At 40.5% G+C, this 24,247-nt stretch overlaps 1 protein-coding gene across 1 annotated transcript in view; it reads right to left on the bottom strand.

Annotated features, from left to right (window-relative positions):
* The window catches only part of col5a3a (collagen, type V, alpha 3a), a 55,699-nt gene that overhangs the window by 2,688 nt on the left and 28,764 nt on the right, over nt 1-24,247 (bottom strand). The window contains exons 18-66 of the mRNA XM_079457750.1: nt 23,777-23,830; nt 23,553-23,606; nt 23,177-23,221; nt 22,517-22,570; nt 22,357-22,401; nt 21,611-21,664; nt 21,482-21,526; nt 20,820-20,873; nt 19,357-19,401; nt 18,862-18,915; nt 17,457-17,501; nt 17,202-17,255; nt 16,693-16,800; nt 16,554-16,607; nt 16,221-16,274; nt 16,085-16,129; nt 15,708-15,761; nt 14,849-14,893; nt 14,668-14,721; nt 14,537-14,590; nt 14,363-14,416; nt 14,135-14,242; nt 13,845-13,934; nt 13,622-13,675; nt 13,401-13,508; nt 13,200-13,307; nt 13,069-13,122; nt 12,930-12,983; nt 12,747-12,854; nt 12,423-12,476; nt 10,211-10,264; nt 9,306-9,359; nt 9,107-9,160; nt 8,917-9,024; nt 8,781-8,834; nt 8,621-8,674; nt 8,474-8,527; nt 8,343-8,396; nt 8,157-8,264; nt 7,964-8,017; nt 7,757-7,810; nt 7,409-7,516; nt 4,293-4,346; nt 4,110-4,145; nt 3,771-3,824; nt 3,365-3,674; nt 2,028-2,140; nt 1,841-1,909; nt 938-1,171 (exon numbers count right to left, since the gene is read on the bottom strand). Coding sequence (XP_079313876.1) covers nt 938-1,171; nt 1,841-1,909; nt 2,028-2,140; nt 3,365-3,674; nt 3,771-3,824; nt 4,110-4,145; nt 4,293-4,346; nt 7,409-7,516; nt 7,757-7,810; nt 7,964-8,017; nt 8,157-8,264; nt 8,343-8,396; nt 8,474-8,527; nt 8,621-8,674; nt 8,781-8,834; nt 8,917-9,024; nt 9,107-9,160; nt 9,306-9,359; nt 10,211-10,264; nt 12,423-12,476; nt 12,747-12,854; nt 12,930-12,983; nt 13,069-13,122; nt 13,200-13,307; nt 13,401-13,508; nt 13,622-13,675; nt 13,845-13,934; nt 14,135-14,242; nt 14,363-14,416; nt 14,537-14,590; nt 14,668-14,721; nt 14,849-14,893; nt 15,708-15,761; nt 16,085-16,129; nt 16,221-16,274; nt 16,554-16,607; nt 16,693-16,800; nt 17,202-17,255; nt 17,457-17,501; nt 18,862-18,915; nt 19,357-19,401; nt 20,820-20,873; nt 21,482-21,526; nt 21,611-21,664; nt 22,357-22,401; nt 22,517-22,570; nt 23,177-23,221; nt 23,553-23,606; nt 23,777-23,830 — 3,543 coding nt within the window. The remainder of the gene's footprint in view (nt 1-937; nt 1,172-1,840; nt 1,910-2,027; nt 2,141-3,364; nt 3,675-3,770; nt 3,825-4,109; nt 4,146-4,292; nt 4,347-7,408; nt 7,517-7,756; nt 7,811-7,963; nt 8,018-8,156; nt 8,265-8,342; nt 8,397-8,473; nt 8,528-8,620; nt 8,675-8,780; nt 8,835-8,916; nt 9,025-9,106; nt 9,161-9,305; nt 9,360-10,210; nt 10,265-12,422; nt 12,477-12,746; nt 12,855-12,929; nt 12,984-13,068; nt 13,123-13,199; nt 13,308-13,400; nt 13,509-13,621; nt 13,676-13,844; nt 13,935-14,134; nt 14,243-14,362; nt 14,417-14,536; nt 14,591-14,667; nt 14,722-14,848; nt 14,894-15,707; nt 15,762-16,084; nt 16,130-16,220; nt 16,275-16,553; nt 16,608-16,692; nt 16,801-17,201; nt 17,256-17,456; nt 17,502-18,861; nt 18,916-19,356; nt 19,402-20,819; nt 20,874-21,481; nt 21,527-21,610; nt 21,665-22,356; nt 22,402-22,516; nt 22,571-23,176; nt 23,222-23,552; nt 23,607-23,776; nt 23,831-24,247) is intronic.

Below are 24,247 nucleotides of genomic sequence, written 5' to 3'. Positions count from 1 at the left end.
GGATAACTCACGGTGTTCCAGACGGTATGCTCTGCCATCTCACGATAACGTTGCATAAAAAAACCTTGCATGCCATAGTTTACACATGACTGGTGGGAAATGTACATTGATACTGCAGATCATTTTTTTTATATTCCTGAAAACGTCCCAGCCCGACATCGGATGTCTTTTCCCACATTGCATAATAATGATTTTCTTTGAGGACATTGCTTTGTGCACAGGAGCATTGTCATGCTGGAAGTTGAAAGCCCACACTTCTCTAGAATGTCACTTTATTGTGACGCATTAAGATTTGTCTTTACCTGGATATAAGGGTGAAGGGGGTGTCCATATACATTTGTCATATGAGTACAACAGTTAAAATCTAACTTGTATTCAGTAACATCAATGTAATGCATTTATTTTCCCTTTTATATTTCAGATTATTAGGATATATTGTAGTTTTATGTCATATTTATGCAATAATTGTAATTATTGTGAAAAATATGTAGCTATTTTCTCATTAATATATAATATAATATAGTATAATATAATACAATATCATGTAATATAACTAAATTCATATTCTGTTTTGTTTTGCCTTTATTCATATTATATCATATGTTTTTCTATTCCCATTAATTATCTATAAAAATTTACAGTCAGGAGTAAAAATGTCACTTCTTTGACTTTTTTAGAATCATTTACCCTTTTCAGATCACATCCATTATTCATTTTTGGGTTCACATACTGTAGCAAAATGCCACAAAAGTCACCAAGTTACCATTCCCATGATGTTAAAAAAAAAAAGTGAAAATTTTGTGTCAAAAGTAACAAAAGCCTCAGAGGTCTGACATTTTAACACTTTCCCTTGCATTCAAACCTAGACTTTGCACCGCTACCATAATGCTCTACCACCAAATCTACAGGAACAGCGATCAGCAAGAAGTCATTTTACCTGACAACCATCATACAGTGATGTGATGAAGGGGGATTTGGCTTGCGTCATCTCCTCGTCGTTGCTGCCTCGGAACCGTACGGCATACTGGTGGCCGTGGCTCGTCAGATCGTACCAGCCGATGGAGTTCTGGCAGGTGTAGTTGAAGGTCTGCCTGGCTGTGGCGCTCAAAAGCTTCAGGAAGGTCAGCTGGACCACAGGCACTGGGTTTCCATGCACGTCAATGTATGAGAACTGCAACATTGGAGAGAATCAGGGGTGAGAAACACTCAAGTTAATCTAAGGTGATTTTGCGGACACACATTGCGCAACATACACGCCACCTTTGCAACCTTGCCGAGAGTGTTATTTCTAATGAAGGCAGGAGAGAGTGACAACCGTCTGACCCAATCTCAGTAACAAGGTCACACGTCACACCTTGCCATTGAGCTCCAACTGAAACGGGCCTTAGCTGTTGAGCTCACCCATCATTTAATGAGTCAAGACGGATGGAGGTCGCCAATATGCACCCAAGAGAGTTTGGCCCGAGGCATCTCACATAGAGCTGCATTTAAAATGATTTTTTTTCTAGACCAGACGCATCACTTATTTCTTTAATTTCATCATACTGTAGACACACGCTCATTGAATTGTCTCACCAGATTTCTTGACCGTTTAGAAAAATCACTTTTAACATTTGTCACTGCTTATTTGAGAGTAAAACAACCGGTTCATTTATTGCACCAGGCAGAGCATCACAGACACAAAGATGCTAATAAAAACGAGCAGTTTTGTTGATCTACCATAAAGAATTTCAAGAATAACTTCCACACAATAAACATATCTATATCTAAACGTAGTTGTGCATGAATGTTAACAGTCAAACTGCAAAAATGAGAGGATAGCGTTTGAAGAGAACAGCACCTGCTTGCCCTTTCTATACTGGCTGTACCAACTGCCCGGTTTTTCTTTGTTCCAAGCGGCCAACTTCACCTGTACAGAGAGATGAAGAGACAGATCAGACATGTTTTCCTCCAAACTCTAGAAAGCCTGTTGAACTGAGACTGCAGGAAGACGTGTGTAGTTTATCTGAGTGTGCTGTAGCATTCACCATTTCAAATCGTTTCTCAGGGTGAAGGCAGGTCTCTCCCTCTGAGGTGAAGTTGCAAAACACCCTGATGCCGTCTCGGTGGCAGCCTTGGTTTGGGTCAATCCAATATTCACCTGGGAGGATTACAGGATATCGTAAAACTGATCAAGCAGATAGTCAAATACTTTTACTATTTCATCTTAATATGCAGAGGCAAGTATAAATAAGAGATTTTTTGGGCAGAATTATTTTTTTTGATATGGCCAATACATGCTAAATGACTGATATTAAAACACACCCAAGCCCAAGTGATTTTAGGTTCCACAACACTATAATGCAACATATATGCAAATCACAATATACTAATCACAAATATATAACCATGATTATTAATACTTTGTTAACACAAAAGTTAATATTTAAAATAATACATTAAGGTTATCTGTAAAAGTAATAGCACGGTGGTGGTTTTGCACCTTTTTAATATTTTGCCTTAAGAGCTACGATGATTCTGATTCGTTCTCTACCTCCATACCCTCATATTTTGATGTTCATTCATTAACCAAGAAGAGGATGCATAAAATTATAGACATAATTGACTGATAGCATTGGAATATCGATATTTACTACAAAATTACATTTAGTCTATTTACTAAAGAGTCATATGACATGATTAAAACAAGATTTACTTGTGTTTTTGGTGTAATACAATGTGTTCACATGTTTTAAGATTGAAAAAAACCCTGTTGTGATTGGCTGAATACCTCAAGCATGTGGCGGAAATGTTACGTCCCTTACCATAACTGCAAACGTCCAGGACGAGGCCGATTGTCAGTTCATCTCTCTCACTTGGAGACATTTCGCGTTATAACAGTTGCAAAAACAGAACGCTAATAGCAACAGTGTCAGATTTTATAATGAAATTAGCGGATAAAAAAAGTGTGTGAAAGCCCAGAGGCCAGTGTGTGAAAGCCCAGATTCGGTTTATTTTGGCCGATTAATTGCACTCAAAATATGTGTGTAGTGGGGCTGAGAACGTTTGTAAAAATTGTGGCTCTTAAGGCAAAAGTTTAAACGAGTGCTAAATTATTTACGATATTGTCATGTCTGTAAAAGTAACACTGTATCGACAACTGTGGCTTTGAATATCACTGTATATTGTGGCAGCCCTAGCTTTAAACATGAATTTCTTGAACTGGAGTCCACTATTAAAATCTTAATTTCAGACAATAAATACCCAACAATGGCAGTTTTCTGCTGGTTGATAAGAAATAAATCACTCTTTAATAGACACCCACCCATTCATTACGATTTGTTAAAATACAAGATTGTGTTAGTGTAACAATAAGCCTCCTCACCATCTTTGTATTCTGGATGACACAACATCAGCTCCTTGCAGGTGCGGGCGGGACTCTCGAAAGTGCCGAGTGGTTTTCTCATGAGCTCCACTTCTGTTTTCATGGAGTTAAGTGAAGCAAACACCTCCTCCATGCCCTCGGGATCATCCAGAGGTTCATCCGCCTGTAGAAAGTCTTCCATGTTGAATTGAACTGCTTCCTCCTCCTCCTGCTCTGCTATGGCCCTGGCGGCCTGTCTGTTTGAGTGTCTCCTTCGCTTTTTTCGTCCCTCTCTGATCGGCAAGGGCTCGATCATGGTTGCTGGCAGGCCCTAGAGGTACAGAGCGATGGGACGTGAGCAGACATGAGAGGCATATGATAAGGAAAAAGATGGAGAGAAATGCAAGGAGAGACTATGATAACTCACAGGTGGTCCGGGAGGTCCGGCAGGTCCTGTATCTCCTCTCGGGCCGATGGCTCCCTGTGGATGTCAGAAACGGAAACACTTTGGTCAGGCATCTCTGAAATTGACATTTCTTCCAAAGGCCAAAGCCGACTCAGCGCTTTATATGGTAATTCATTCAGAGGGATTATCTATAGATGTAGCAGGATTGCACTGTCAAGGTCTCTCAGTTCGGTTCATAACACCGGATCATAACAACTACAATAACTTTAATACACATCCAATACGAATACATACTGTATAAACATAAACATCACAGAGAGGATGAATAGATGACGATTGCAATGAAAAAATATACCAGACCTCATCTCCTTTAGATCCTTTCTCGCCAAGGGAACCCTAAGAAGTGAGCAAGAAAACAACAGAGATGAAAAACAGGCATTATGAGCTCAGCTAAACTTTATAGTGGGTACCTTTAAAAACAACTTTTGTTACACAACAAAGTTGAGCATTAAACAAGTGATAAAGTTACAATAGAAAACTCACAGCTAATCCAGGGGGTCCAGGTGGGCCGGTAGGACCGGAGGAACCAGAAACACCCTAAGAGAGATTCCATAACATCATCATCAAATAAGATACATTTTCCCTCATAAATCACAAAGTACAACAAAAATCAACGTATTCTCTTTTGGCATAAGAAATGTGCACAAGTATAACAGCACCATTAAACATTTACATTAAGCAAGAGTAGAAAATAATGTTGAACGTATATGTTAAAATCACCATTAATGTAACCCCTGATCTTACCGCAAAGAGATAAACTACTGGTGATAAAAGAAAAACTAGTATAAAACAAACCCAGAAAATATCACGTCAATAGCTAAAAATCTATTTTTATTGCCCCTTGTTTTTACTGGGTTTCTAGAGAATGTGACATACTGTCGCTCTAGTTTTTTTGAGAAAAGAAATGAATATTTCCATCAATGTCATTTTAATTTATTGTAAGGTAAATTCAGGCTGATTGTGACATTCTTTTTACATACTGTAGTAAAAAGTGTCCAAATCAACCTGAATTCTCCAGATATTGCATGGACTTATACATCAACAATTTCTGCTGCTGTGACTTTGAAGTTCTAACTGAATAAATATTTATTGAAATTTAAATCAATACGCCCCAAGAAGCCTTGGTTTATAATGAGTTTATAATAGCTAAGGGTCTGTTGTTAAAGCTTTGTTGTTAAAACACTGTTATAAAATGAGTGTAAACCAGGGCTTCATGGGCTTATTCCTTTTATTAAATGGTTATTCCATATATGGAGCAAGGTTTCATAAAACACAAAAAATAAAATGTAATAATAATAATAATAAAAATTATAATAAAAAACAAGAAATAAAATAAATTATTGCTCTGCCTTTCCTCAGAAACAGATATCACAAAGTGGTTGCCAAGGAGCACATGCGCAGCAACACACAGTGGTGCAGTCCAGGGACGGTTCTAAGGTGAGTGGATATCCGGGATTTAGCCTAGAGATCTCCACATATGTGTTCGAATACAGTGGTCAGGTCTGGGCCCATATGCAAAAACCTCCATCTGTTCGAGGCCGCGTTGCGCATTACTGGACATCGGTTGTTTACTCATGTTTGTTATTAAAATGTTAATGCACGTCAATCGCGCTCAAATAGAAGCGACAAAGCCCAAGGGAGCGCAAACTCACAAGTGGCAGAAAGAGTGAGGAAGCGTCGGCGCCAATAACCGTGTGGTTAGTTTGCTGAAATATAGTTTCCCGTCTCAGGGGTCTATTGCTGGCCACACTACCCTGTCTGTAACCAAAGCTTTCCTGTCTTTTCTCCACTGTCCTATCAAATAAAGGCAAAAAGCTCCTATAATATAACTTAAACAAAAAAAGAAAACGTAAACGTAAGCGACGTAACATGTGAACGGCCCTAACATTTCTATGATAAAACTGTTATCGAGCATTAAACATTTAGCTACTTAACATAGAGCTGGCTCTTTCACAGTTAAAGATGACCTTAACCTCGGCTTCTGTCCGTTGCAAATCCCGATTTCTTTCATTTGTTTGGCCCACCTCACTTTTGATATTGACGAGCACATATAAATTAAACCGTTTATTCTGTTTTGAAACAGCAAGTTGAACAAGTAATGTTGTACAATATACATTATACAATAATAATAAGAATGTAAATTATTATTTGTATTAAAATTATTAAATAGATGATCTGAAAAGACCTCTCTACCCTTAATCTCACCATACACGTTATTATAAACAACTGTGAGCCATTTTTAAATATTTCCTTCATTTAGTTGAAAATAAATGCCTGTTTGATCTGATTTTTGATGGGGATGTAGTTCGGCAAAATGTGGATTTGATCTTGCACTCAGTACTATTTGTCACGCATCTTACTCAGTATGCCACAGAACCTGCAGGGAGAGTTCGGTTGTTTTTACACTCTAAATGGACTCATTCACTTTTGCCCATGGGTAGACACACAAACTATGCAAAATGTTAACGGCCCCTTAGTGATTCGTACATGGCAATGTACAAAAAAATTTGGGGCTTCAAGCCTCTTAGCCCACCCCTAGCACCACAACTGGTGCAGACAGCCGTATGTTTTTAGGAATTTTACAACGGCTTAGCACAACCAATCAGAATCAAGGAACAGAAACTATTTTCTAAATTATTTTTTTAATGTCCCCCTACTGGAAAACCTATATAGATATACATATATATATATACACACGAAGAGTTAGGTTCCAAAATTAGATTAGATGAAATTATGTTATCATGTTTAATTGTGTTAGTTAGCTGTATTTCTTTTAGTAATTATGGCTTAAATCAAAACAAACTAACTGCAGTTTGATTGATATTAATTGGTGGAATGCACAATAAAAAAAAACATGATTTTTGAAATACTTTAAAGTTGTGTCATTTTGGAACCAAACTCTTCATATACATTATATAGTTTATAATATACAGTATATTTTATACTGAATGTGACCCTGGATAACAAAACTATTCATAAGTAGCACGGGTATTTGTAGCCAACAATACATTGTATGGGCCAAAATTATAGATTTTTATTTTATGCCAAAAATCATTAGTATTTTTATTATTTTTGTTAGCGGATGTAGCAGTCACACTTGAATTTTCGTTCCATTGACTTCCATTCATACGCATGCAAATGCATCACACCCGTCCGAAGATATTTAAATTTTGGTGAACTCTGACCTGAGAATTCGCATCACATGAGTGCGCAAGAGCAACAGAAGATCAAAACGTCACAGCGTGACCTCTCGGTACAGAAATGTTAAAAAAATGTAGGAATCGCTCCTGTCCATTTACGTACCACCTTCTGAAGGAATTTTGCATGCTCGAAGTAAAGTCTGACGGCGGAAAAGTCAATAAAGAGTGTTAATACAAACCATTTTCTTCTAAGCAACTGCCTGCTACAATGCCTCTGATTTGTCTCAATATTAAAACATTTTTTGCAACCTCACATTCCAGATTTTCAAATAGTTCTATCTCGAACAAATATTGTCCTATCCTAACAAACCATGCATCAATGGGAAGCTGATGTATTCAGCTTTCCAGAACATCCAGGGTCACATATACATTTGACATATAGTATACAGTTACACATACGCCATCTCCTTTGGGACCCTGCACTCCCTGAAGTCCTGGCAAGCCTCGATCGCCCTTCTCTCCCATCTCTCCTGGAGGTCCTATTAGTCCGATCAGTCCACCATGACCCTGGACAGCACGAAAAACAGCAGAGATTTACATCCAGAGCATTGAATCATCACAATGTGACAAAATTTTGTTATTTTCTAATGTTATGCAGTTTACTTTAGTAACCGTGTAATTGTTAGTGTCAACCTATTACATACGGCTATGGCAGGATGTATATTGTTTTGGACTTATATAAAGAGCACACATGCATGATGCAGTCAGGTAATGATACCTCACACTGAATTTATGATTCTCTCATACCTTATCTCCTTTCAGGCCAGGATCTCCTTTGAGTCCGGGTAATCCACCTGGCCCCTATATAAAATAAAAGCCCATTAAACAGTCAGTTCAATTTCATTGGGAGGCCGAATTTGTTGCAGGCCGTAAATCATTTGTCTTCTTCTCTTAAAGCTGTATTTGATACAGTTGTAGATCGATATGAGGGAGAAATAGCGGCAAAAACCCTACCATAGGTCCGGGTGGTCCTGTTTGCCCCGGGGGTCCATTTAACCCTTGCTCCCCCTGTAGACGCAGCAAGTAGAGTGATCAATTTAAGATAGATTAAGTGGTCAGAAAGGTTGGTAACGAGCACAGTTGGATCGAATGGTTAGATATCAGTTATCTACAGTCCAGTGATGTGGATAGATGCGTTTAGACTCACAGCAGGGCCTGGAATACCCAGCAGCCCCTCTGGACCTGGATTTCCAGGACGTCCCTGAGGTCCCACAGGCCCTGTCTTCCCCATTGGACCCTCAGAGCCAGCAGAACCCTAGAGAGGAAAGATGAAAGTTGTTTACATCATAACATATGTCCGGTATTGAAGTTTGCATTATGTGTAAAATCTCACCTTTGCCCCCTTCTTTCCCTGCTTTCCTTCTTTTCCCTCCACACCTACATGACCCTGTGTGGCAGCAACAAAGATTAATGTTCAAGTCCTACAAACATCAGTGACTAAAGAAAAACATTGGGCAAACTCACTCTCCGCCCAGGTGGTCCTGAAGGGCCCGGCTCTCCCGAGGCTCCTGGGGGACCCTGTAAAAACAGAACATAAAAGAGTTTTATGTGTTTCAATGTGCATCAGTATCACTGAACACTTGAAAAACAAGGCTCTAGAAGCCAACTTACAGCTTTACCATGGTCTCCGTGATCCCCTTTGGCTCCTGGTCCGCCGTCAATACCCTACAAACAAACCCTAATGATTATGATGCAAGGCACAAATGTAAATTTATCATCAAGAATGCCTTCAAGATAGAAATAGTATAAAGGGCCTAACTGGAGCACTTACATTAGCACCTGGCTCTCCAGGGGATCCTTGGTCTCCTGGAAATCCAATAGGACCCTGTTGACGAAGAAAGTAATGTCAGAGTAAAAACGTACTCTTATTCTTACTGAGCTACAGTATTAGACTTACTAGCACTCACCAAGTTTCCTTTGGGTCCATCCGCTCCGGGGATACCTCGGATCCCTGGAAATCCTGCAGAACCAGGGGGGCCAGTATCCCCCTTCTCCCCCACCTCACCTTTCTCTCCCTTGAAATAGAGGGCAGTTAGTGATTTATGTGCTATGAAAAACCAATGACAACCAAAATTTAAAAAAGGAGCGAGTACGTACAGGGGGGCCAGTTTCACCCGGATTTCCTGGGCTCCCCGCCTCTCCGTCTTCACCCTAAGCAGAGCAAGAGAGTAAGAGATCATCTATCATTCGTAGACATACACGTTTGCGTACTTAAAAAGGCAGTATCCTCAAACAAATAAACACAATTGCTACTATAAATCACACATTGCATAAACATGGCGAGAAAGGGGTCTACCTTTTCTCCCACCATTCCTGGTTGGCCCGCTCCGCCCGGTATGCCCTGAGGACCCTAGCCACACAGAACAAAACTGTGTCAGTTTCATACATAATGCATGCAAGGCTGGTTCCTCCACTCGCAGACTGTTGACATTACAGTGATGAGATTATAGAGTACAGAGCGCCGTGTGTAAGTAATCACATTTTATTAAGCTAAAACGCCATATTGCTCCTCTTTCTTTTGGCTGAGTGGGATGTATTTAGAAGTCACTCGCTAGTTTGAGTCTAAACTGTACTGGCTACTATAAAGTCTAAGTGCCTTTAAGTACTGGCCATGTGGGATGACCGGCGCACATCTTCCTCGATATCGTACTCCTGATGTGTTTTTCTGCACATGATCATCCCATGCATCTCCAGGAGGACGTCAGCGTACGGGTCACTGCTGTGCCTTTCTCCACTTTTCCAATTATTAACACATGGGAGACGTTCAAAGGCAGCCATTAATAGAGGTAAATATAACTCTCTCTCAGGGATGATAGTCTAATATGCCTTAATCATTCATAGAGAAGTAAATATAACTCTTGTGGAGGGATCATATCCCAAGACTTATTAATAATTGAAAGCTGAAAATCAGTAGGGGGGCGGGTAGAGAGAGATACAGGGAAGATGAAAAACCGAGCAAAGAGAAATTAAGTGTATGTATGCAACCTAATAGGAGACTGTAGGGGAGGTACTGTCTGCTGAGCGTGATCCACATGAACAGCTAAGCGTTTTGAGTTGTGAAACAAACACTTCTTATTACTCAGCAGTGCTGGGATGCTAAAGCACAGCACAGCCACTAATCAGTGCTAATCTACTGTCCCGGACAAGACCCCTACAACACAGCGGGATGACAGACAGGAGTAAAAACATAATGACACTTACTTCACCCCCGATGGGTCCCGGTGGGCCACGCGGACCGTGCTGTCCTGGAGGGCCCTGATGAGACGAAGAAAGATTATTGTCCACATATCATTAGCTGTATTCCATCTCGTTTCCCTACAATCAGCACCTTTCCCTGTGTCAGAGGGGTGTTTTTCTGTACATGTCTGACGAGGATGTGACAGGCTATTACGGGCAGCTGATTTCCTTTCAGAGTTCTGTGTCTGGGATTTAATGAGGATCATCTGACTTCTTCGTTCTACTGTTTCAGCCAATGATTTCTCAACTCCTGAGGCGACCCCTTTACAGCCGTGCGGGGCGGAACCCATGCTATTAATCAAACTGGCCAAAACTCGATGCCAGCAGAGTTAAGGTGCTGGACGTGGGCTCTGCTGAGATATTAGTGTTGTGCGATGCATCCGGCATGAAGGACTATACAGGAGCGAGGATGAACAGTGAGGAGCACTGGTGTTATGTCGATAACATACAACACCACATAATACCCTAGAATCCATTAACAGGAGCTAAAAGGACAGATTCAATCAAGAATTACTATTTCCTTTCGTTGTTTGAAATGTGTTTGACTTTCTTCTGTGGAACACAAAGGGATGTAATAAATATCCTGTTGAGTTGATTTAATTTATCATAGTATATTATGACTCCACTTAAACACTTAATGCACACAAGAGTGTAAGCATGAAAGAATGTACAGTTCGCTGGTCGGTTTTCCTTTACTCGATATGAGAAAAATAACACAATAGTTAACCCCAACATTTTCAAATGTAGTTGTATAACGTTAACGTTAAAGGAATATTTCACTACCAAATAAAAATTTCCCCATGTTTTACTCACCCTCAAGGCATCCTTACTGAATATGGTTTTCTTCTGGAAGTATCATCCAGTCAGGGTTATAATAGGCTGGATGCTTTCTCTGAAGGTGCGCTTGTGTCCGTGATTTAAAGCAAATATTCTGCCAGTTTGCTCAGACTCGTTACGTATAATTGACGATGGTCCATAATGCAAACCCTGAGGTAGTGATGCCAATATACCACGGTTACCACACCACAAGACGTTCCCATGTTTTATCTCAAGACATTTGTGAGCTATTTGTCCCGGAATGCACTTGTTGGTTGGACAAATTTCTTACGCATCTCATCTGAAGCAGTCTTTTCTATCATAGGAGTTCTTATTATAATAGTATTTAAATATAAAAGTAACATCAAATCAATCACTGCTGATTTTTTTAGAGACATAACCATGAATATTAGTGTGTATCTGTTTACTGTTTGTTATAAAATGTATTTTTTGTAATTTTATAGATTTCCGTTACGTCCATAAACTTCTTTGTTGTGAATAGAACTTTGCTTCAGGATGTAGAATAAGCAATTTAAGATGTCATCGATTTTACTGTCAAAGTGTTTTAACATGAAGTTTTCAACAAATCCGTTCTTGGAAAATGATCAGCAAGCTTCATTTTTGCTTTGGTGCTTTATTCAGCATACTTTATTCAGTGAGTCATTATTTAATTAAACTATTGTTCTGTTATGTCACGAGACATTGTTTTCACGAATGTTTTCTACAAAAGACAGTCAGTCACAGGTTTTGACCAACATGAAAAAATCAATGACAGAATGGCAGAATTTCTTTTGGATGAACTATTGACAACAAACTGGTACTCGGAAAACAATAAAATTTGGATTTGCATTCACACATGGATGAGACGTTCTCGGTGAGGTCCTGTGGCTTTGTTACCACTCGGTTTTGATGCACTTCATCTAATCGCGCTAACGTTTGGAACTGTTGAGAATCTTGTTTTGCATTCCTTCATGGTTGACGGAGCTGCTAGAAGACTGTCACAAAGGAGCATGCTCATTAGACAGCCCCGGCTCACAGTAATCTGATTAGCAGCTGTCATGCCTTCCACTTCTGAACCAGCACCCCATGCTCGCTCTCTCTCTCTCTCTCTCTCTCTCTCTCTCTCTCCTGTCATTCTCTCCTCACACAGTCCTGACACTCATACACATAAATGATGCCAAAGGCTCACAAGGAGTTATCTCTAACCTTCATTTTACATTCAGTCCTGTTACGAGACATTCTGGGAAGGTTTGTGGGATTAGTTAGTCACGTAAATTCAATACTTGTGGTTAGGTTTATAAAAAAAAGCATAACAAATGGTAGTAGTGATGCTGGACAGCATTCATGTGAGCAGTCTTACCAAAGAGCCAACATGGCCGCTCTCTCCCTTCTCTCCAGGAGGCCCCGGCATTCCCTGAAGACATATAAAAATTGTGAAGCATTTTTGGAGAATTAAGGTGGATTTACCCCTTTCATTAAACTGTGAAAACGGTGTAACATCTGCAAAAGAATAAACCGAGGTTTTGCAAACGTGGTGCAGTCATTCTTCAGATAAGAATATCTGGAAATTACGAGAAAGTTCACCATGACATGGCAACAACTCAAATGTAAAGTTTAGAAAAAAAAAGGTCCAGCTTTTTGAGTATTGATTGTTTTCTCAAATGTGTCCGGGGCATCTGTGTACCTGCAACCCCGTCGGTCCATCAGCCCCCTTAAACCCCCGTGGTCCTTCATCTCCTTTTGGGCCAAACATTCCTTGCTGTCCCCGCGGTCCAGGCTCTCCATCCTGACCCTAAAAGAGACATCATCGCCGGGCTGTAAACACACATAATTCTAAACATCCTTGCTTACATTGAGACACACATACCGTTAATCCTGGCGGCCCAGCGGGTCCTTGGATCCCGGTTGGCCCTGGGGGGCCCTGAGAGACAAGACATAGTGTTTCACACCTCTGATGAAAGTTTATGCAATAGTCAGCAATAGCGACAGTGTGAAGACATACTCACCGCCTCTCCCTTGTCTCCTTTGCTGCCTTTTTGTCCTGGCCCTCCTGTCTCGCCCTGAAAAAACACTCAGCCTATAAATAACTTGTTACTTGAGCATGAAGATCCGCTATATAAACACAGAAAGACTCTACCTTATCACCATCCTCTCCAGGTGGCCCAGCTGGCCCAGCAGGACCAGGTAATCCCACAGGTCCCTGCTCTCCATCTCGCCCGGCGGGGCCAATAGGACCTTTCTCACCCTGAAAAGGAACACGGGTAATTGGTAATTACTCCAGAAGCTAGTACAGCAGTAATGTACTCATTTTGGAAAATACAGCATTTTATCGACTCACCGGCTCGCCCTTCTCTCCCATTGGCCCGGCGGGGCCGATGCCTCCCTGACGGCCAGGCTGACCAATGGCACCTGCTGGGCCTGCAGGGCCTCGCTCTCCTGTGGCACCCTGAAGTGCAATGGTTTAGTTAGGTGAACTATATTGTGTGACACCTCTGCTGAATTGCAGAAAACGCAAAGGTGAGGAAACAGGCGGATGTAGGACAGTGAAAAATCACTTACAATTGGTCCCGCAACGCCAGCAGGGCCCTCTCCACCCTTCAGACCGGCAGCACCCTATTAAACCACAAACAAAGAAAAAGGAGATGAGAACACACGCATGTTAAAAATATACATCTATTTTTGTCGAAACAACTATACAGCAATGTAAAGACTGCAGTCATTGCAATGGGGATTATAAGAGATTCTCTCTGCGGGCTGAATGAGAAACGCTGATGCATGTTACCGGAGTGCCAGGTAAGCCTCTTTCTCCTCCGAATCCACGCCGCCCGGCAGGACCACTCTTCCCTGGCACCCCTGCAGGTCCCAGATCTCCCTGGAGAGCAGAGAACAAAGATGAATCTCTGTTTCCACGATTCAATACAGTCATCCATAATGATTCATGCTGGGAACTTTATCCATATTGAATGAGCAGAAACATAAGGTGTGTAATGAGCAGCGTGTAACTAAATGTGTTTGGTCTGTTTCGTGATAATATTGATGATCTAATGCTTAAATTAGTCTAATGCTGAGAACCTTGGTTCCCTCTTTGCCAGCAACCCCGGGAAGACCATGCTCTCCAGGGGGTCCTGGGGCACCTGGGTGTCCTCTCTCGCCCATCGGACCTGTCTCTCCAGTTTTTCCCTGAGAGAGGCATGTGAAATCGCATTATTGGCTCAAAGCATATACTTAAATGTTGCATTATTGAGAGGAATTTAGCGGATCATAAAACAGAAAGATGATGCTCATGCAGGATCAACTCGCCTGTGGTCCAACGACTCCAGCTGGGCCAGGAGGACCAGTCTTTCCTTGAAAACCCTACGTGAAAAGGTTTAAATGTAAGTGCTCTGAAAATGTCTTCAGTTTCTGTCTTTCAGTTTTATGAAATAGCTTTTAGGTGTTAACAAAACTATTCTTAAAAATTACATAAAAACTCACCGGCTCGCCGCGCTGACCTGGATGACCTGGCAACCCATCCTTTCCTGGAGGACCCTTAATAAACAAAACAAGACATTCAATATTCTGTTGTTCGTATGTTAACGTTTCTTTTGGAATTACTAGTCACTTACAGTTGGTCCTCTTGGACCGGCCTCTCCTTCTCGTCCCTGTGGCCCTTGAGGGCCCTGAAATACAGAGAAAGGTGGAAACACTATTATTCATATATCTCCAACAATGAATAGAATTGTGAAATGTCATATTAGGCCAGTGGTTTGACGGTGTAATATAAGGAAAATGAAATAAATAACATACTCTGTCTCCCGTGGGACCCTGTGTGCCGTCATGACCCGAAGAGCCCTTAACGTAACACATTGATATGAGAATAAACACATGATTAGAGTTGTCAGTATAATTTTATACCAATAGTAGTCAAATTACTCTTTTTAATGGTGATTTTGATACCATGGCACAAAACAATATGAACACACTTCATTTTTTAAAACATTAAATATTAACATAAATATGCAGTGATTTAATTAAAACAATGACATACAGCCCTGAAGTGTTTCAAGTAATTATTCAAGTAAACAGAACAGAATTATTCAAGTAATTAATAACAAAGAAATGAATGAAACGCAGTGAAGGTTTTTCTTTTTCTCATCAGTATTGTTGTTTGATTAATATTAACATCATAGGTAGAAGCAGGTGTTTACAATACAGATCCAAGATTAAGACACAAATCTGATTTATTATATTGGTTTGGAGACTCAAAAATATACCGTTTGGCATTATATTTATTTGTCCTCAGGTCATTCAATGTATGACACAAAAGAGAATATTTTGAGAAATGTCTCAGTGGTTTTGTGTCCACTCAATGGAAGTTAATGGGGTAGGTCAATGAAACAAAGTCATACAGGTTTGGAATGACGTGAGGTTGAATAAATGATGAAATACATAGAACATTATTGCTATTCATGCATGTGGCTACATTATCACAAAGGGTGAACTCTCCATGTAAGCATCCAATCAATTAAACAGCATTTGAGTACTGGATTGTGTCATTCATTGGCACTACAGATCCTGCAGACTGATATAACATAATTCAGTCTCCACACAAGTACCGATAGATTAGACATGACTACATATAATCTCAAAGGGACGGGTTTTTTACCTTGACCCCAGCCTTTCCAGTTGGTCCTCTGGCTCCTCTTCCTCCACGTGAGCCCTGCAGGTAAAACCCATTTTTTAATTACACTCAACAAACAAATTACAAAACACTCCTTTGACCTCTGGGTCATGTAGAAGTGCATAGAATGCGTTAACTCTGATGCAAAATAGAATAGAAAGACAGTATAGTATTCAGTCATACAGAAAAGCTCCTATACCAAATCGTATAACAAATCTCTATTGATCTTGATTTCCCACTGCAGCACGGCTCTGACAAGAATGCATAATTAAAATGATGGTTCAATCAATTATTATTGGCTGTTTCTCTATGCGTGTGAATGCAGTTAAACTATTGAGGTCTCTGGCATGCTCAGTACTTACATTTGGACCTCTTTCCCCATCTGGACCAGACTGTCCGGCAGGACCCTGCAAGGAAAGGAAAAAATGAGCAGGTTCATGCAGCGGGTTGTGTGTGTGATCCTCAGACAATGTACAATGTGTGGCACAGGCCTCTCACCCTCTTTCCTTTCTCTCCTGGCAGGCCAGCTGTTCCGGGAAAGCCCACCGATCCCTGTGGGCCGACACGAAGGCTAATCAATTACCACATTCCCTTCATTAATCAACCTCTACATTTAATTAACCACAAATTAACCTCTGAAGTCCCATTACCATAAATAAGCCAAATATTAATTGTAGCCTCGCATAGGCTATTAATAAAACAGCCGCTAAATGGCCATTAATCATCCTCGGTTAAAAATTCATATCGAAATATTGATGTGGCGTGACTGTAACCTACAGCTCTCAGATTTCAGCGTAAACGCAACTTGTTATTTTGACGACGGCGCTTTACCTTAGAACCCTGCCTGCCTGGATATCCAGGCAACCCTGGAACGCCAAGTTTTCCCTGCAGATGTGATGAGACGACGAATGAGAAAACATTATATAAATGCAATATCCAGTAGTGTGTAAACACAGAAGCAACGCATTACCTTCTCTCCGGCAATGCCAGGGCCTCCGTGCTCTCCCAGTGGTCCCGACTGACCCTTCGGCCCCTCCGGCCCATCTTCACCACGGTTTCCAGAAGCCCCGTTATCACCCTGAGCATGTGCACACACAATGACAATTAAACACATCCATCAGCAATAAAACCACATTCTATGAAATTATATCCATAAAAGAAGTGATGCTTGACCCTTAAAACTGGTCCAAGTCAAAGAACATTCGGTCCCTAGAAAAGTAACAGGTCTTTCGTTCCATGTAAGTCTAATGATTTCTCTGTGTGCTTTAGCGTTCACCACTTGTAAATTGTAAATCTGACCGCATTGAAAAGCAACAGCACCGAAGCTCAACAAATCCCATTATTCATGTCTAACACAAATGGTGCATGATGGGTTATGAGCCAGATTTAATTCAAAGTTAGGGGTTTGTTCAAATCCCTAAACAAAAGCAACTTGTAATGATACTTTGTTCAGGCTGTTATGGACCATTAAAGACTCACTCTGTCTCCTTTGACGCCCATGTCACCCTTGGCCCCCGGGAAACCGTCTTCACCCTGTTATGGACAAACTGGATTGAATAAACTTGAAACCCACTCGGGTAAACATATAAATACATTTGAGGAACCTTTGCGGAAAATAATATATCATGTAATGCCATTATCACCGGGCCTTATCTCCACACTGATAAGTGAATGTGTCGACTTCTCACTTCGCTTTTTTATTAGAAAGCAAGCAGATTATTTTCTCTCTCTCACCTTCTCTCCCTTGCTACCTTTCAGTCCTCTCACTCCGTCTGCACCCTGTTAGAAAAGAACAATGTATGTATCAGTGTGTAGGTATAGGGTGTGTTCACCTGAAAAACAGACTCTCAGATATTGACGTCTTGCAATGAGTACAAGCACAAACTGTAGAAAGTAATCACAGAGCTGGAGGAAATATGCTTAAATAACAGTATGATAGAATATGGATCAGGGGCTTTTATTTGGGTTCGCTCCAGGACCCAAATGCTTCATCGGGCAAGTGGTGATCCTCAGACACTTTATTTAACCATTTAACTGTTCATGAATGCATTGATAATACACACGAAAATCTGAACTTAAATGGATGTCATTTTATAAATGCTTCAGAAGACCTAAAGTTGGTTTCAGAAAAAAAAGACATTTGGCATGTGAAAGCATAAACTTTCTGAATATTATTAATTTATATAATGACTATTAATGTTGAACATCAAACTGGTGATGTTTCTTAACATTTTCTATGTACAGAGCACTAATTCATTGCATTTTCCTGTCCTCTTTTGATTGACAGGATATATCGGCACTGATCATCGGCTGTTTTTAAAATAGCGACCGATACCGATTATTGCCCGATATATCTGTGTATCTCTACTGGTCTATACACCATTTATATTGTAATAAACAGATGAAATGTGTATTCTAGAGGCATCCCAGTGATATAACGTTTGTCATGAATAGATTAATAGAATTTAATTGTGAAATTTTTAAGTAAACTTAAGTTTTCCTCTGAAGGAACAGTGACATAGTCTAGGTGGTTTTTTTTTCCTTCACCGTTTTTGAATATCGGCGTATGAGAAACGCCTCCATGTTGGCATCTGCCTAATTTGCATCTTCCAAAGGACTTGGTGTCAAAATCTTTATTATGCGTTGGATTTGATGCACAACCTTAGACAAAGGCACAGCACCTTCACTCCCTTTTAAAAGTTCATAAAACCAACTATCCATATATAGACATACATTTCACTATATGTTTTACTTCAGAACAGACCTGTCACCCTCCAGAAGAGAGTCACTAATATAGAGATTGACAAGAGTATACTGGAGGACACCATCATGGCAGATTTATGTGCCAGTAGTTTTGCCAACAATCAAAAAGTCATTTTTCAGTTCTTCAACTGCATTCTGAAAGGCATCAGACACAAACAAGCCCAGACGGGTTTCGTTTTCTTCCTTGTAGCCGTTTTGACTGTCCGTCACGAGCTCCTCGGCCTGTCAAGGTTTTCCAGGGAGAATTCAACTGATCTACCTGTGCCAGTCAGCTGCCATTCTCCCACAGTCAGACTGTCAATCAAAAAGTCCACCGCACCAGACCAGCGTGGCTTTGAAGCTAACTGGACAACCTGTGATGTTAAAACACTCTCACCTTGACTCCACGAGGTCCAGGATATCCAATCGGCCCATGCGCTCCCGATAAACCCTGAATAAAAGAGATACGTCAGTTTAACGTTGGGGAAACCATTGAACTATCAATGCCCCGTTATTAGTGTATGATTGAACTATTATGGTGTCGTGTGCCTGACAATATGTTTTCATGAACGCTCGATGGCGATGACATTACGTGAAGGTTCGGCAGTGAAAATAAAACAATGACCAGACAATGCCGATGGGTTGATTCGAGTGTGCAATTACTGTGATGGCCTTCGCGCATAAAAGCGTGCCGCCCGCTTTGTGAACGGCGATAATTCAGCAGTGCAGCTGGAGCGCCTATGACAAGAGGACAGTGAAAACTGTCAGGGCACCGCTTTCAGTGTACTGCCGCATTTAGAGACTTGGCACTCTCCGTTTCCTCTTCAGATTTTCACAGCTTATTCAGGTCAGTGGAGCAGTGTGTGTGTGTGCTTGCTTGATTGCAACCCACCTGGTGTCCTTTCTCCCCGGGGGGTCCCTCTCTTCCTGGATGACCCTGTGATTTGAACAGAATAACCAGGTGTTAGCATGACAGCGGGCTGATTAGGGGACATCCTGTTTCTGTGAGAGAGCTAATGAGCCAACACGAAAGGCCAAGACTGGTCTGAGGACTCTGGATTATCGTTTTTCAGCAGAATTTCAAGGAGCTGGAGTGAACATCAGTGCTGTAAAAATGTATTCAGAACGTTTACAGTCTTAGCTCGTGAAATTCGCTTGTTATTTAAAGAAAATCATTTAATGGGTTCAAAGTTGAGTCGTTTACAAAAAACTAAACAGTTAAAACGTTTTATTGAAATCAAATCAAATATTGCCCTAAAAATGATTTGAAAAACGTGAAAATGTTAATCTTTATTTCAACACAATTATTTCAAATTATTTATTATTGTATTAATATGAGCCACAAAAATATCAGATTTTTTTATATTTAAACTATAGGCTTAAATAAAAATAAATGTATCCTATACCAACATAAACATCAAACAAATAATTTTGTTATTAGCAAAAACGGATAACTCTGTTATCATGGTTTTTATTGTTTTATTGCGTAGTTTGCAGTTTGGTTGTTTTAGTAATAATAACTAAAAACAGATGTTTAATTGATTTTGCTTGGATTTTACAAAAATATTTTTTTATGTGTTTTTTAGACTAAAGTTAAATTAAAATGACGAAGACCTGATGGTCGAAACATTGCTTTTATATAAACAAATTTATGGAGCCGTTTTCAGTCTGTGGACATTTTGTTTATTCAATTTAGATTTTTCATGAAACTACAATCAAAAATATAAAAAATTATAAAATACTAATATTATTAATTACAGTAGTAAATCATGACCCTGGAACAAAACCAGTCTTATGGGTCAGTTTCTCGAAATTGAGATTTTTACATCATCTGAAATCTGTGTAATGAAGCTTTCTATTGATGTGTGGTTTGTTAGGATAGGATCATATCTGGCGGAGATACATCCGTTTAAAACTCTGGAATCTGAGGGTGCAAAAAATCGAAACATTACGAAATGTCCATGAGGGCCACTGTAGCAGACCATCAACTCACATAAATAAAGTTTTTATATACTTACGGTAGAAAATTTACAAATTATCTTCATGGAACGTGATCTTAACTTAATATACAAATGATTTATGGCATAAATGAAAAATCATAATTTTGACCCATACAATGTATTTTTGGCTTTTAAGTAAAATGTTGCCGTGCTATCGCACGTTTTATTTATCTGCACATTTTTCAAGGCGCGTCGGTGCCGCATCGAGATCGAAATAGTGCAGCGCGTGCACCGCAGGTCATTTGATAAAAGAAAGACTGATTTTGTGATCCAGGGTCACATATACAGTATCAATAATGCAATTATAAGGAAATTACAATAAAACTTAAAACAACACTCTGATTGTTAGACTTACCAGAGGACCATCGATCCCAGGAAGCCCCAGCATGCCAGGTTTTCCCTGCGGACCCTGTTTATAAACAGAAAATGCATTCAAAGATCTCAGAAGCTATATTACTGATAACTTCAAATAAATGCAATGGTTTTCTTACTAAAATATTGATATTTACAACACCCTATGATTATCCAACCCTGTATATAAACCTACTGACATGGTGAGATTACAAAAAGCTAAATATGAATTAGACCGAACATTTCAAATAGTGGTGATCATTTCAAATGTTCTCTCCATACTCCACTATATTAGGACATTTTCAAACATTTGGCCGATCCTACACAATTTCTCGTTCTCTCCCCACTCACTCAGCTCAATACTGAATCCCCACTGATCCAAACCACAAACCAAAGCGTCTTTTATACCCAGCTTGTTAACTGCAATCCATAATCTTTAATATGCTCGCACACATTTAACTGAAGGTGTGTGTGCGTGTGTGTGTACTTCTGTATTTGTGTGTGTTGAGTTTCTCTATTGATTATCTGTCTAGCTTCCTCTGGAGATCTGAATGAAAGTGCCCAGAGTATGACGCTCACTTGGCCACACTCAACACTTCTTTTAAGATGTTCATCTTCCAAGGGTCAAAGGCTAGTGCTTTAATACTCAAATAAAGCTGTGCTTACCTTCTCTCCTGGCATGCCTATAGGACCCTGTGGACCAGGGAAGCCCTGAAATAAAGAACAAAAACATGTAGTCAACAATTTCATTTGATAAATACTGTATGTGTTGGCACATGAGAGTTGAATGCATACCTGTACACCTGGGTTGCCCTGTTGACCTAGAGGTCCAGGTTCTCCTGGTGGTCCCTGTAAAAAGAAAAAATATGTCATCAGAAGTGAAACAGCACATGGGGTGATTTCATATTATTTTGACTCTATTATATTCTCCAAGATAGATGATTTGAAATGCTAGTACAGCAAATTAAGGGCTAAAGAATGCACATTAGGTGTTTAATTGCTGCTTTATCTTGTATATTTCACTCTCACACTGGGAAATCCAGTTTTGTCACGTGTCGCCTCATAAACTGGTTAAATGAACAGTATATTATGGCAATCTTCACAGATATTTTCCATCGAAATCATTTACATGCTCACAACAGAAATATGTGCCCCATAAACTCCCGTTTCATGGATTTATGTCAAAAAAAAATTTTGTTTCCACAAAAATCATTTTCTGTGGTAGTCGAGAACACGCCACATATGCTGTCAATACATCTTGTATTCAACTGTGACATTTCTCTTCTTTTCTTTAATGACCAATTTGCATCCTGACATGACTTGAAGACTGAATTAATACAGCCTTTCATACACCTGAGGTCACTTTGCTCTATACTGTAGCTCTCAAGAGCTGGCAGTGACCCGATCCTCTAGGTGATTTCTCATTTGCTACAGCTTACAACATCTGGCACGTTGTTTAAAACAACCTCGTCAAACTTGGCTGACGTTGTTTGATACAGCGCGTGTGTTGTGAACTTCATTGAAAATCTCAATAGACCCACCAGGTTGCCCTTTGCCCCTTGAACGCCATCCACACCTTGAATTCCCTAAAAGTAAAACAAAACATGAATTCAAAAAACCTTCCCAGTCGAATGTCTGGATGCATCTCTATGCACGTTGTACGTGCAAACTCTCCTTTTGAAGAATGGATGATTGTCTTACCTGCTGTCCAGGTGGACCTGGTGGTCCTCTCGGCCCTACAAGTCCTCTGGGCCCCTTTTAAAGAAAATCAATCAGAAACGAATTATAAACTCCAATTAACATAAGGTCACACGTGTTAATGATTGAATCACAGTAAATGACTTAAGGTGTTATGAGAATTCAGGACTTTTGTTAGTGATGGTATATGAGATGGTTTGTGAACATCTGTGTGTGTGTGTTTTGTTTTTGTCAGCCTTGATCTTTGTACACCGGCCAAGCCACCTGTTCCACAGGCACATCTGTGATCTCCAGGGAGGTGATTGATATGGAAATATAATCACGCGGGCCAGAATTTCCTCTTTTCCCTTCACCAATCTCTCAGCTCATCTATCTCCATCCCCACATTTATCTCTCTCTCTTTCCTCTCAGCTCGGCGGGAACGGCTTCGTAATAGCGCTCGCTCCACGCTAAGTCCCTTACTGCTCCCGGTGATCCATTTAAACAGCCCGGGCCCCCGACGGATCACAACTCACCTGCCGAGACGTAAATGGAGCTTGAGCCACCGTTAATCAGCCTGTTCTCGGGCGGAGACACGGAGCTGCCCGTTGGATGTCAAAGACCTGTGTGTTTGAGCTTGTGTGTGTATGTTTGACTGTCTGCGGGTCGGCTTGTGTCACTCACAGGTTCTCCCGATTGTCCTATCGGTCCGACGGGTCCGTCCGAGCCCTGTTGTCGAAAACGAAAATCAGCATTGCGGTTCTCGGACTGGTTGCACTATACAATCATTTTCTGTCAGGCGGGATTTGGTATATATGCAAAAATATTCTGGTTCTGTGTCGTTCTTGAAAGCTGCGATCAATGCTAATGGTTGCTGCATACATTTTTCCGTTTTGCATAATGAGAACATCCCACCCGATGCTCGGCGTGACTCTTTCATGCGATTTGTGAGTACACACCTGGGGCGGTGCAGGGGATCTTTAAACGGATTATTAGTCATCTGATGAATGACTCGAAAAGTTGCGAAATAAAGGACGGAAGAAAAGCAAATCTGGGTTACCTTTTGACCGTGCTCTCCAGGTGGACCGTGGGGTCCAGGTTTCCCTCTGTCTCCCTGCGGAGCGTTCAGATAAAAATCACAAACGAGACACGCCGCAAAATATAGTCAGAATTTGATCAGAGGACCTATTACGGTCAAAGCAAAGCGTTTAGGCAAGTCCACTCCTGACTGAACAGTAAACAGACTGTGTGATTTGATTAAGCGGTTCTCTGTTCTCTACGCACTCTGTGTCCTTTGTCCCCGGGAAGACCAGGTAGTCCATCAAAGCCCCTGTCACCCTGCAAAAGAGACAAAGATCCATGAGCAAGATTGACAAAAAACCTTTTTTAAACACACACTGGCCCAGTACGCTTCATCAACTAAATATAACTCAGGCCTTTCCGCAACGGCTGCACTTACTGCACATATTTTCCCCAGTATCTGACGTATATTGGATCTTCTTGCAAGTGTCTCACTGATCCATCAATTTTTGCGATATAATAAAGGCTGCCGCGCACATATTTTAGCATAATGTGATGGAGGTGAATAATAATTCTTCATTTCGTGAAATTACAGCGCAGAATTACCAAAAGGCAGTATAATATATCTCCAGTGTGTCCCGGAGAGGATAGAGGGAATTGAAAGAACGTGACTTTGATTATTACGAATATTCACATATTCACATTCTAACCAAAAGTACATTTTATGTAATATAT

Source organism: Barbatula barbatula (genome assembly GCF_947034865.1).
Source record: "Barbatula barbatula genome assembly, chromosome: 5".
Taxonomy (NCBI): domain Eukaryota; kingdom Metazoa; phylum Chordata; class Actinopteri; order Cypriniformes; family Nemacheilidae; genus Barbatula; species Barbatula barbatula.
The sequence above is the reverse complement of the archived record's forward strand: the minus strand, read 5'-3'. Positions and strand labels throughout refer to the sequence as shown.